This window comes from Symphodus melops, assembly GCF_947650265.1.
Source record: "Symphodus melops genome assembly, chromosome: 15".
Taxonomy (NCBI): domain Eukaryota; kingdom Metazoa; phylum Chordata; class Actinopteri; order Labriformes; family Labridae; genus Symphodus; species Symphodus melops.
The window spans coordinates 24,038,762-24,050,794 of record NC_136705.1 but is presented as its reverse complement, the minus strand read 5'-3'; the positions used below and the strand labels follow the sequence as shown (position 1 = coordinate 24,050,794).

Sequence of the window (12,033 nt, the reverse complement as noted above, 5' to 3'; positions counted from 1 at the left end):
TTTAACCCTTTGATGTCTGCAGCTCATTTGTTGGTATTAAAGTTCATCTTTACGTCATTTTCAGATCCGAGGAAGCGGTCCACGCCAGCTCCGAGTCAACACGCTTCAATCTGACCACCTCATGGAGAGCGACTTGTTTTTCAACCTCTAACATGCAAACACTGATCCTGCAGCGAGATTACAAACGTCAGTTAGCCGAGTGGTTTGTTAGCGTGCAGGAAGCTGTCGTCCTTGAAGGACGCGACCCGGGTTCAAATCTGACCTCTGGCTTCTTTCCTGCTCGTCCTTCTTCACTCTCTCTCTCTCTCTCTCTCTCCCTGATTTCTGACTCCACAGTCCTGCGTCAGTGTGTTTTCACCTTGTTTCAGTCATTTAAAGAGGTCAGAGCTTTAAAGGCATAAAGAACATTTAAGGTTCTCACGAGGGTCCATTTAAAGGCGATCATGTGTAAACAATCCACTGGGGGTCAGTTTGCAGAAGTTTAAAGAAGTGATCACAGCCTTTCAGTCACACACACACACACACACACACACACACACACAGACACAGACATGTTTCCTCTGCAGTGGAAGTGGGAAACATGGCAGGAGAGACTCTTTCATTGTGGTCAGACTTGGCCACCCATTACGTTGCCTTGCGGTAGCATCGAGTGGCAGCAGAGCGGCCAAAAGACTGCGGAAACATTTTACCCAGCATGCTCTGCGGCCAAAATCAACAAATCATCAAATCGGTCCCAACCTTTGGTCTCAGTGTGAGTAACGACGGGACGGATTCTCCATGGCAACGGCACAGAGCGCATCACATGAGCGTGCGGCCAAAAACACTCGGCTTACATCACATTAACGCTCCTTACCGTGACGTCACAAGAGTCTGCAGGCTGCGCACTCGCCCCGAGAAGAACTGTGTGAAGTTCAGTCTGGCACCACCATGTAGGGAAATCCTGACCAAAACATTACCCTGAGCTAAAATTAGCCCGGCTAGCTCGCCTTTAGCTTCCAGTAAATGCTATAAACCTTAATCCTTGCAGAAAACGCTCGCACTTAAATCTGAATTTATACATACATGACGTTATATAGGATATTTTCCACTGGATTTACTGTCACTGTGCACAGAGTATTTTCACTTTCTTCCCCTTTAAATTCTTTAAAAATAGGAGCTTGACAGGCTGCCATTTGTAATAGAAGCCAGCTGGGGTTGATTAACTTCCTGCTATATACTTTCATTGTATCAGCCCTCTTGGCCCAGGGTAAATGAAACCAGGGGAACGGTGTCAGGGGAATTGCACGTTTCTGTTGAACTGTAAAGAGGCAAACAAAGCCGGCAGTGTGGCAGCGGCCCGGCTCCAGGTCCCACGTGCCAGACGGCGTCTTTGTCTTCATAGAGAATACCTTGAAATGCAGCGCCAGTGCTGCTGTACTTTCGGAGGTTATCTTTGGAGAGGCAACTGAGGTCAAACAGATTTCGTATTTCACTGAATAACAAAAGCTGAGGACTGTCAGGCGAGTTGTTTATCGCAGAGGAGGAGAGTGCTCCCGTCCTCTAAGAGACATTATTTACTGTTAGACACTAAAAGCTCAAAGATAGAGGGTTGATATGCTGGATATTTGTGGTCGGTGTCAACGTGAAAGCTTCTTCACTCATCGCTGGGCGCTGGTTGAGTGCTGAAAACATCAGCGACCTGGTGAGATGACCACATCGCACCGCGGTTACAAGCGGAGCCGTGAAGCTTTCTCTTGTTGTGAACTGATCGATGTTTTCGCCCAGAGTGACGGGAGGTAAAACGTTGATCCTCGCGTCCCCATCAGCTCCTCCGCTCAGTCTGAAAATCTCACGCGTCGGATCCCTCAAATGCAACATGTGTTCAGTTTTTCCATTCGGTCACGTCAGACTGGCGATGGCCTGCGTGCATTAAGCTCTGACAGATAGATGTTCATCCCACACATGCACCAATAAACGCTGCAGCCATCCGACTACAGTTTGATGGATCTTTAAATAGCTGGTTTGTGCACAGCAAATGTTAGGAGGGCTGCATGAGATACAGTACAGGCTGCATACTCTGTGAATATAGGCCAGAGAAAGGGGGGGTGGGGGGGGGTAGTGAGCGGGATACTTTACGAGCTAAATTAAACAGACAACTGTTACAGGCCGGGCTTTAACGGCTTATTTTAGCTCCTCCTCGGAGACTGTGATGAGTCCGCGGAGATACACAATACCACTCACCACCACAAATGGAGCTGCCTCCTGGCACCATTCCAAGAGCTCGCACGTGCGCTGCGATTGGCTGCCGCGACGGGGACCGCCGGAGTGAAAAACATGTTCACGACGACGGATAGATGGCCCGAGATGTAAACACGCCGGACGATGTGATCAGGGAAGACGTGCTGAACATCTGAATACTTACAAGCATAAATCACGGCTAAGTGAGCTGTGAGAGCCAGCCGACGTCTAAATAGTGCTTCACAGAATGAATAATTAATGCTTCAAAGTTTAGAGTAGGACGAAGGTAACGATGTAATGTTGACGTTACATCTGAAGGAACCTGATGGTCCTCCACTCAACATAAAGCATGCACAAAGAGCTCAGCAATTTTGTTTTCAGCTTTGTTTGCGGTCTTGCTCTAAAGGTAGAAGTGTGACTGAGTCAACTCACCATCCTCGTGCAGAACAGACAGAAGGGCTCTGACAGGAAATAAACTCAAGATAAGGGCTGAGAGAAAAAAAAAAAAGTGTTTGTTCAGCTTCAAAAGTTTCAGGAGGTTTGTTTTAAGATTTATTGGAGAGACAGGAGAGTGGAGGAATGGGAGCGATGGGGAGAGTGATGAATGGCGTGCACGCAGGTAAAGTAGCCACAGGTTGGACTTTAGTCCCGCCTCCAGGACTGTGCGGCCTCGTCTGGTTTTTCGAGGCGTTTGTGAACAAGGCTTTCTGTGATAAAATCCAGGCTGAGAAGACGCTGCTATGTGTGCACGTTATCTGGTGGCTGACACTTCCTGGTCTGCTTGCTGCTCATTGGCTGTTTCCATCAGAGGCAGCCTGATCAGGATCGGGGCAGTAAAGTCATCGTATTGACAGCAGCCGTGCCTCCCGAGAGTTGGGAGGCCAAATCAGGATTGAATTCTTCGAGTGTGTAAAGCTTAAAATAATCTAATCAAGCCTTCCTGCGCTGGCTACTCTTCAACTTTCCACACTCACCCTGCGTAAGAGATTTTCCGTCCTCGATGCCATGATAATGATAGTCTGATTGCCAAGGCGTCCAGTCGAACGTGAATAAGATCTCAAACCTCCAACTATTTCTCTCCGTGCCGTGACGGCTCAGCCACAGCAGAAAACACGCACGTTATTCACAGTAACTTAATGCGACACATCCAGCGCAGAAAGCTGCTGGTTGTTTTTTTTTGTTCAGTGACTCATTCCCTGCTCACACACACTGCACCCCTGGTCATCTGGACCCGAATGATCAATCAGTCATCGCTGCTCGGAACTGTGAGGTACAACTGAGGAGGGGAAAAAAAAAAAGACCAGCGTGGAGTTTATTTAGCTAAAAATAACCAAACAAAGACCATCTGGAGGGCTGGTATGCTGGAAGTCAAAGCCAATGAAAACACATTTAAAATGATCAACTTGCATAATTTCAGGAGAATTTACGCGTTTCAGATTGAGCTATTAGCTTCTGTTCTGTTTTCTCAACGCGACGGGATCTCCTCCACTCCTTATCGAGTCCTGTTGCATGCTTGAGCAAATAAAAGTGCGACCACGCTTTGTTAAGTTTAGCCGCGAAGCTGAGGCCCTTCCAAAGTGTTTCTGTTATTTAAAATGACAACAAACGGGGGTCGAGGAATGGTCAGAGGAGTTAGGAACGTGAGAGGGGCTCAGAGCAGCACACGGCTCGAGCAGTCGACCCTGACGCGAGGGTTTTCCATCAGCAGCGCCAGCGTGCAGCTCCAGTTGACACAACAGCAGCCCAGAAACTCCCGCTGTGACGCGAGGCTCGGCGTTTTTCACTGCATGTTCGAGCCGAGCCGAGGGAGGGGCGGGGGTGCGTTACCCCCTCGGGGGTGTAGTGGAGAAACCAGCCGGTTTCCATTAGCATGCCTCTTCTGGGGAATGGGAGGACTGGCTCATGTGGGCAGACGCGTGAGGGAGATAAGCGATCTGATTGGTCAGGCAGACTCGACTCGATCGTCTGTGATCGTGGTGATTCTTCTCTCGAGGTTCGATAAGTAGCACATGAGGAGGAAGACTCCTGTCAGGTCATAATCTTTGTCCCCTTTACTTTTCACACATCATGGAGGATCACTCAGCCTGTAAACAGAGAGGTGCCACACCTTCACGTCCTGTGAGGCTTCTGGGCTCTGCGAGCGCAGATCCTCATCGACCTCCGTCCAAAATGTCCCCAGTCAAGCCAGAACACAGCTCCCCCATGACGTGGCGTCTCTCCTGACGTGGGACACTTTAAGTACAAGTGTGTTCGTCTCACAGCAAGAGAGCTGCCACACACGTTTAAAAAAGTCTGAGAGATAATTCACTCGCCCACCCAGCGACCTGAGGAAGGATGTTTGGTTTTTTAAGCGCTGAAATGTCGGATTAACTTTGGGCTGAAACTCTAATTTACACGACTAATCGCCTGTTAAAGATGTGTGGGTACAAACTCAGACAGAGAGAGTCAAACTTTAATTGCTAGATTCTTGGATCCTTACTGAAGAGCTCAATAAACACACGTAAGACTCATAACCGTGATGTGTGTGTGTGTGTGTGTGTGTGTGTTGTGATGTACTGTCATTATCGTCTGAGAGGTGGAAAGAGGAGAGGCAGCCTCCCACTGTGAGAGCGCCTGCAGAGCACAGCTTCAGCATGCCTGTGAAATTTACAGCGGGGGGCCTCTGTGTTTCAGGAGGTGAAACCCGGACGGGGCCCTCAGGACGGGGCCCCTCAGGACGGGGCCCCTCAGGACGGGGTCCCTCTCCGAGGCCACGCGGAGGAACACAATAGAGGGACTATGTGACCACAAAGGAGACTCTGTTTCCTGTCCGTCTCTGCAGACGCACACTCGAGCTGCGTGCTCTGCTGTTTCACAGACCATCGAACGCCTGAATGTGACCTTTGACCTCAGCCAGCAGGAAGACACTGGGAGCTTCCCAGCAGGAGTTTGTTGATCCAGAACCTTCGGCTACAGCTGCTACTGCTTTCACACCCCCCATGTGATGTGTGACAGGCCTCAGTTTAACACATGAACATTTAAGTTTCTGCAAAACCAGTCAAATGAAAGCAGATCGAAGCAAAAATAGAAGTTATAGAAACCAATATTTGCTCAATTTCATGTATTTGATCACCAAATATTACACACGTTTTTGTGCAATTAAATTATTTCAATTCCATTTTAGCTGACACTCGTCATCCAGTTTAATCGACTCGCTGGGCTCTCTCTTTCACAGGACAGGAACAGCTGGTGTCAAATATTGATTAATGGAAGTATGCATGCAGCAGGTCAAGACTTTGCTAGCTCATTAAGATTTATAAAACCAGAGCGGGCCCTCGGCTGAAAGATTTGGGAGTGGAAAGGGCGGCAAAAAAATCCAGCTCACTGAAAACATCAACACTGTCAACATACAAAGTGTGACGCTCCGACCAAAAACAAACCACAGGAGCAAATATCCCATATCAAGCGTCAACACTGAGGAGAGCGAGAGAGAGATCAGGGTCATGGGAAAGATCAGCTGAGGACACACACACACACACACACACACACACACACGCACTAACGCCACATCATCCCCTCCTTACCTTCACGTAGGCGGTGAAGCGCTGGCACTCCTCCCTGTCAACCTCCAGGCTGAGCTGCTGGCTCAGCTGGCTGATCTGGGAGCCGCTCTGGGTGAAGTAGACCCGGGAAGGCTGGCTCTTCTGCCGCTTATCCACATCAGCTGTCAGGTTATACAGCAGATCTGACAAGAAAGGAAAACAGTGTTCGACTTCACGCTAACTGACAGCAGAGCAAAGATAATCTGGAGAAACACGTGGAGTATGCAGGGTTTGGTTTTCTGATGATTGCCATCAAAACATGGGGGGAGAGATGAATTATCTCTGGTGAGTGAATGTGAGTCAGAGGGAAGATGGGAACATTTTCTGGTCGAATCATCTGATTGCACTCCGACTTAACAAGAGCCCTTTTGTGTCGTGTTGTTTATGAAAGATTTAACATCATCGTTTTGCACAATCATTCACCCACAGGCGAAAAACACCGAGCTGAGCTGAGCAGGGCTTCAGGCCGAGACAGCAGCAGTGATCCCATCCTGCTGTCAGATACAGACTTTCATCGGTTTGCAGGTGTTTCATGTTTCACGATGACAAGCTGACTGATTAGTCTCATCCTCGCCGTGAGGAACACGGGTGATTTATATAACATGTAACATACGCTATCAGATGGGATCGGTGTTTGTTTTGGTGTCGGATCAAAACGTTGGATTGGTGCAGCCTTTTTTTTTTTTTTTTTTTATAATATATTTTATTCATCCCCGAGGGGGCCGCACTCACATGCACTAGTGGAGGGATGTCAGAGTGCGGCTGGTACGCCCACTGGAAGCGCCTCCTGAGCTGGTGCCTTGCTCAAGGGCACCTTGGAAGTGCTAAAGAAGCGGTCTGGTCTGACACCTCTCCACCTACCAGAACAACTTCCATATTTTGGTCCGCATCGGGACCTGAACAGGAGACCCTCCAGTTCCCAACCCAAGTCCCATTATTCATCAGATTATTCATCAGAATAAATACAGCATAAACTTAATCACGGGTTCATAATCTAGAGAATAAAACGTTCTTATTTAAGGTCGTTTGAGTTATTGCTTCCAAGCTGTGCCCATGAGACAGACGGCTGACAGCCTAGAAGCTTTCTGTGCAGATTTCTTTTTTTCCGCTTCAGGTGAGCAGACGAGGATTAGCGGGGAAAAAGGAAATTAATTTTCCAGCCGCTGGTCCAGAGGTTGTATTTCTGTGAAAGAAAACAACATTCCTGCTGGTTCCACCCCTGGCCGTAAGTGAGAGCTCCTTCAAATCTATTTGGAATTGAAGAATCGTAAGCGTGATGTCAAACATTGCTAACACTTCCAGGAAAAGCGTACATGGGTTTCTGGCCCTTTAAGCTCCGCCCTCCTCCGAATGAATCAGCCTCAGTCTGGAGTAATTGCTTCAGGAGGGTGTCACACTGGTAAAACAGTGAGAAGGGCGGCGAACACACCCCACTTGCACCAAAGCCTCCCTGTTTCCTCCGCTCCAACAGAGGGAAGGCCGTGAGCTCACTCCAGAGGAGGCTTCATTAAACACATGCTGCTGCACTTTCCATGCTGCTCTCCAGACGGCCAAACAGAGGGGCTTTATTCCTGAGAGCCAGGACACGCTCGTTACGTCACAACAGGGCTCCTGCTCCCCTGGGGTTGGGCTGGAGGGGGGGCTGTGAGTGACCACACCCAAACACTGGAACAGGACCGCACCCTCCAGCCAGTCAGCGAAGGCTGCAGGGTCGGCCAAACGCTCCGACGCCGAGGCCAAAGGCTAACCGCGCTGACTGCCTCCGAGCCTGCAGGAAGATTTCTCAGCGGGATCATGTTTACATTTTGCCCAATTTAAAAGATTTAAAGTTCAAGTAGTGTGACTTTGAATTCCTCGAAACACACAATGACAGCTGAAAAGTTTGGTTTCAGAAGTTCACTGTGCCAGGGTGCTGATCGCCAAGACATACAGCACATAACTGGAACAGCCAGGACTTCCCTCTTCAACTCAGCGCTTCCAATAACAAGTTAAAAGAACTTCAATGTGACTTTCAAAAGTTAGTTCATGTTTCTATCAGGAGCACAATCCTCCATCAGCTCGGGCAGAAACGCCATCCTGAGTCTCCCTCAGTCCATCCTCTCCCATCATAATCGTTACCTTCGCATACATCCACCTGTCTCACCCTTCATCTGACCCATCGTTAAATATCGTGCTAACTTGTGTTAGCTGTTTTAGGCTGGAAACAGGAAAAGGAAGTTAAGGTGGCAATTAGCCAATTGACGCGTCGTTTGAAAGGTCAGAGTGCGGCCGACGTGTTGATGTTTTACAGAATCATTTTGAAAAATGAATTATCACAGAAAACAAAGGAGAGATGTGGAGCAGCTGAGGCAAATTTGAAGCAGATGTGATGTGCTTGGATTTAAATAAAAAACAAATGGTCTTCAACATTCAGTCTCCTTTAAGTGAAATCTGACCAATCAGATTAACCGATTGTGATGTTTTTGTTTGAGTGGCTGAGTCGGGTCTTTGTCTCACCTATCTGTCCGGGCAGCTGTTTCCCCCTGAAGCGCATGCACACGGTGACATTGAAGCAGTTCTGGTGGTGCTGGCCATCGTGGCACTGCGGCACAGTGATGTTGATGGAGACCGGCAGGAAGATGGAGACATCCACCGTAATGACAGGCCGCGTCCTACATCAACCCACACACGGGAACACAGAGCGGGAGAAACCGGAGATTAAGACGAGACAGGAGGTAAACAAAGAGAAACAGCAGGGTCACAAATGATACAGTGACTCACCTCAGCAGCACAACACTGTCTGACATGAACGCTCCGATGGTGACATCTGCAACAAAGACATGCACACCACTGAGTCGATATGACACCAGGGTAGTATCTGCTTAAAGCACTCTTTACACCTGCGAATCCACAACAATGCACAGAGGACTTAAACTGTCTGACAGGCCGAGTCTGAGTGTCAGCTGAGGAATGCAGTAAACAAGATGCCTCTATCACGAGTCTCTGCAGAAACCATGAGGCTGCAAAACTAAATATTTAACAATCTCTTCCTTTTCCTGTTTGATGTTTCTGTGCAACTCTCTTGATGTGATTTTGGAAAGCTAAACTTTTCATCTCCTCTGGTTTGAACCTACCTGTGTATCCGTTGCCGTCCATGTCCACATCGCCTGAGATCGACTGGCCAAACATCTGCAGGCCAGGGCTAACGCTGCGTCCTGACAGTTTCTGTAACAGATAACACCCGCCGCCGCCAAATAACACACGTGAGGGCCAACAAGAAAGAAACCTGTTTTTTTTTTTAAATTCAAAGACACATTTTGCAGCTTTTCATCGATGATTTGTTTGAATATTTCCTTGCTAGCGTTCTTGCGCAGAGTTAGCTTGATGCTACTTGTATTTTACCCTCCTCCGGTATCTCCACCCACAGCCTGGAGCAAAACATTTTTATTCTTGCTAGTGAAGGAGTGATGTCACACTGGGAGAACTCAGGGGGCGGGGCTTATTACATTTAAAGAGACACACACATCAAAACGGAGCGTTCTGAGGGAGCTGGTTTCTACAGGCTCACAAACCTCCTCTGCTGCTTGATTCATGTCGTATTTGGACCAAAGCACAGATGATTTATTTAGACCACAGGGGGCGCTGTTTGAAAAGGTGGAGAGAAGGGGGATGATATGTCCTCTTTAAAGAAACATGGTAAACTTCTCTCTTGTTTCGTTCCATTTAATTCTCCTTTGTCTGATTCTTTCTGCTTGCTCATTATCACCACACACACACACACGTCTGATCAACCGTCCTGTATTCACCTTCAAATTTAATCAAAAAGTTTAAAATAAAAGCTTAAAGACTGCTCCACACGCACGCCGACCTCGGGAGTGGAGGTAGTTTTTTTTAAAAGTGGAAAAACGTTCCCACGCAGATCTGCTTGGTTCCTCATCTAAAGCCGCGTGGGTCGTCGTCTCCTGTGTGTTCCTGAGGCTACAACACCACCTGCGACTTTACCACACATTACTCAGCTACCTCAGCGTGCATGGTGAACACATGGTTCTCATCAACGCTCAGCCCGCTTCGGTGGAGCTACAGAGAAATATTATATCTGAAGGAAGGTGGGTGATGATCATCCTACTTCGCTAACCACATCATATTTGAACGTTTCATGACGTGAGGAGATAAACATCTTACCATGGAGTACTTGTTGATGATTCCCGTTTCGTCGCCGTGGTAGATGTAAACAGCTCCTGCGAAGTCGTCCTCTTTAGGCGCTCCTATTGCGACATCTAAAGAAAAACGAGCAGCAGACGTTCACGACATAAGAACATTCACGACGGCTTGTTTTTTGTGAATGCCTTCTGTTTACTCTCAGCTGGCCAGCGCCTGGGAAACAAGCAGTTACAGTAAGACTCCTAATAGACAATTAAGTGTTGTTAGTGGCCGTAAAAACTTGTGCGACCTCTGAGCGAGTGGAAACAAGACTATAAAGTGCTGGCAAGAGAAAACAACGTCTCCTTATCCCCTTTCCACAGCGAGGCCATATATAAACCTTCTCTTTATAAACCAAAACACCTCCGGGTCGAGCGGTGCACATACCACAGCAGACATGGGACAAAGAACGGCTTCATTTGTTGCATTAATTAAGCCGATGATGAAGAAGCAGAAGTGAGCGAGACGTGTGTTTTCTGACTTTCTACAGCAGTTCTCAAATTAAATGGGAGCAGTTTGTCTGTAATCTGTAAATCACAGATTGTCAGTGTGGCGCTCCAGACACAGAGAGAGCGACGAGTTGCAGGATGAGTTATGCTTCCCAGCAGCCATCTTTCTCCTCACACACACACACACACACACACACACAAACACACAAACATGTGCCAGGCTGAAAGCCTCGAAGCGTTTCTCCCACAGAGATGAAACCGGGCAGCAGCTTCCAGTCTCGACTTTGAGACTGATGAGAGCCTGGAAAACCGACGTGTGTGTGTGTGTGTGTGTGTGTGTGTGTGTGTGTGTGGCTGGATTATTCGGCGTGTGTCAGGATAACTGTGTGCACACACATGTAGAAGAGGGTGATATTTTCTCGACATCCCCTCTTGTCACTTCGTAACGTCTGTAAAAACGGAGCCTCTCCGACAGACCACATTTACAAACTCTGCGACTTCATCACTCGCCAGACGACACAGGAAATAGTTTGACTGCAGGACAATGTCACATTAATCGCAATAAATAGCACAGCCAAGCGTCGGCCATTGTCTGGATTATAGACTCTGGAGGGTCATGAAAAGACTGACACATGCAAACATGGCCGCCATCTGAGTTCTGAGCGTCCGAATGGCTGCGCAGAGACGGATCAGCGGTTAGACTGCTCATTTTTTTTGGTGCATTCAAGGACTCTCATGGATTGCATACACTGATCACTAAAGAGATTATTAATAACATCCTCTTCTCCTTGTGTCTGTCTACACAAACAGTGAAACTTTCAGAATCACTAGTGAAAATCAGGATTTAAATCTAAAACAATTGGTGCTTTGAGGATGGGAGTAAATCCTGTAAAATATTTGAATATAGCAGGAAGTCTTTAAAAAGGGAACGTTGAACTTTTTACTGACCTTGATATCCATCGTCGTCAATGTCTCCGATTGCGGTGATGCATTCTCCAAAGTGTGCGTTGAAAGCGTTGTCACCACTCAAAACACCGGCCTCCTCCATCACACCCTGAAAGTAAAATAAAAACATTCAGGAGATTTATTTTCTGAGTTGGCAGAAGACAAAAAGAAAAACCGCTGCCGAGAAACGATCGCTTCTTTTCTCAGATAAAATTCTTTGGCTTTTATCCAAACGATTAAACCACCAAACACGCAGTCAACTTCCTGCCTGGAATAACTCATGAATATAAAAAGAGACAAACAGAAGCTCTCTCACTCCCATCATGCTCTGCTGTTTTAATCTGTGATCATGATAACAAACACGGTGGGAAAGAAATCAAACAAGAGCGAGCGGACGGCGATAACGCTAAAGAAACGTATAGTGGACAGAAAATAAATCTGTAAGTTATGGTTTCACGTTCCCACACTCACATTGCCCTTGCTGAGGTACACAGACACCTGGCCCTCGTCCCGGAGCTGGCTGTGCATGGGAGCCCCCACCAGCAGGTCCGACAGGCCGTCCTGGTTCAGATCAACTGCACACAATGAGGAGCCAAAGTAAGAGCCCATCTGGAACCAAGCCGAGCCACAGAGCAATGGGTCAGATCACAGACACTTCTTCT

General features: G+C 47.7%; 1 protein-coding gene across 1 annotated transcript in view; it reads right to left on the bottom strand.

The window, feature by feature from the left end:
• The window catches only part of itga9 (integrin, alpha 9), a 50,921-nt gene that overhangs the window by 26,238 nt on the left and 12,650 nt on the right, over positions 1-12,033 (bottom strand). Inside the window, exons 9-15 of the mRNA XM_079363565.1 lie at positions 11,843-11,980; positions 11,375-11,480; positions 9,960-10,054; positions 8,912-9,002; positions 8,559-8,604; positions 8,295-8,449; positions 5,781-5,941 (exon numbers count right to left, since the gene is read on the bottom strand). Coding sequence (XP_079219691.1) covers positions 5,781-5,941; positions 8,295-8,449; positions 8,559-8,604; positions 8,912-9,002; positions 9,960-10,054; positions 11,375-11,480; positions 11,843-11,980 — 792 coding nt within the window. The remainder of the gene's footprint in view (positions 1-5,780; positions 5,942-8,294; positions 8,450-8,558; positions 8,605-8,911; positions 9,003-9,959; positions 10,055-11,374; positions 11,481-11,842; positions 11,981-12,033) is intronic.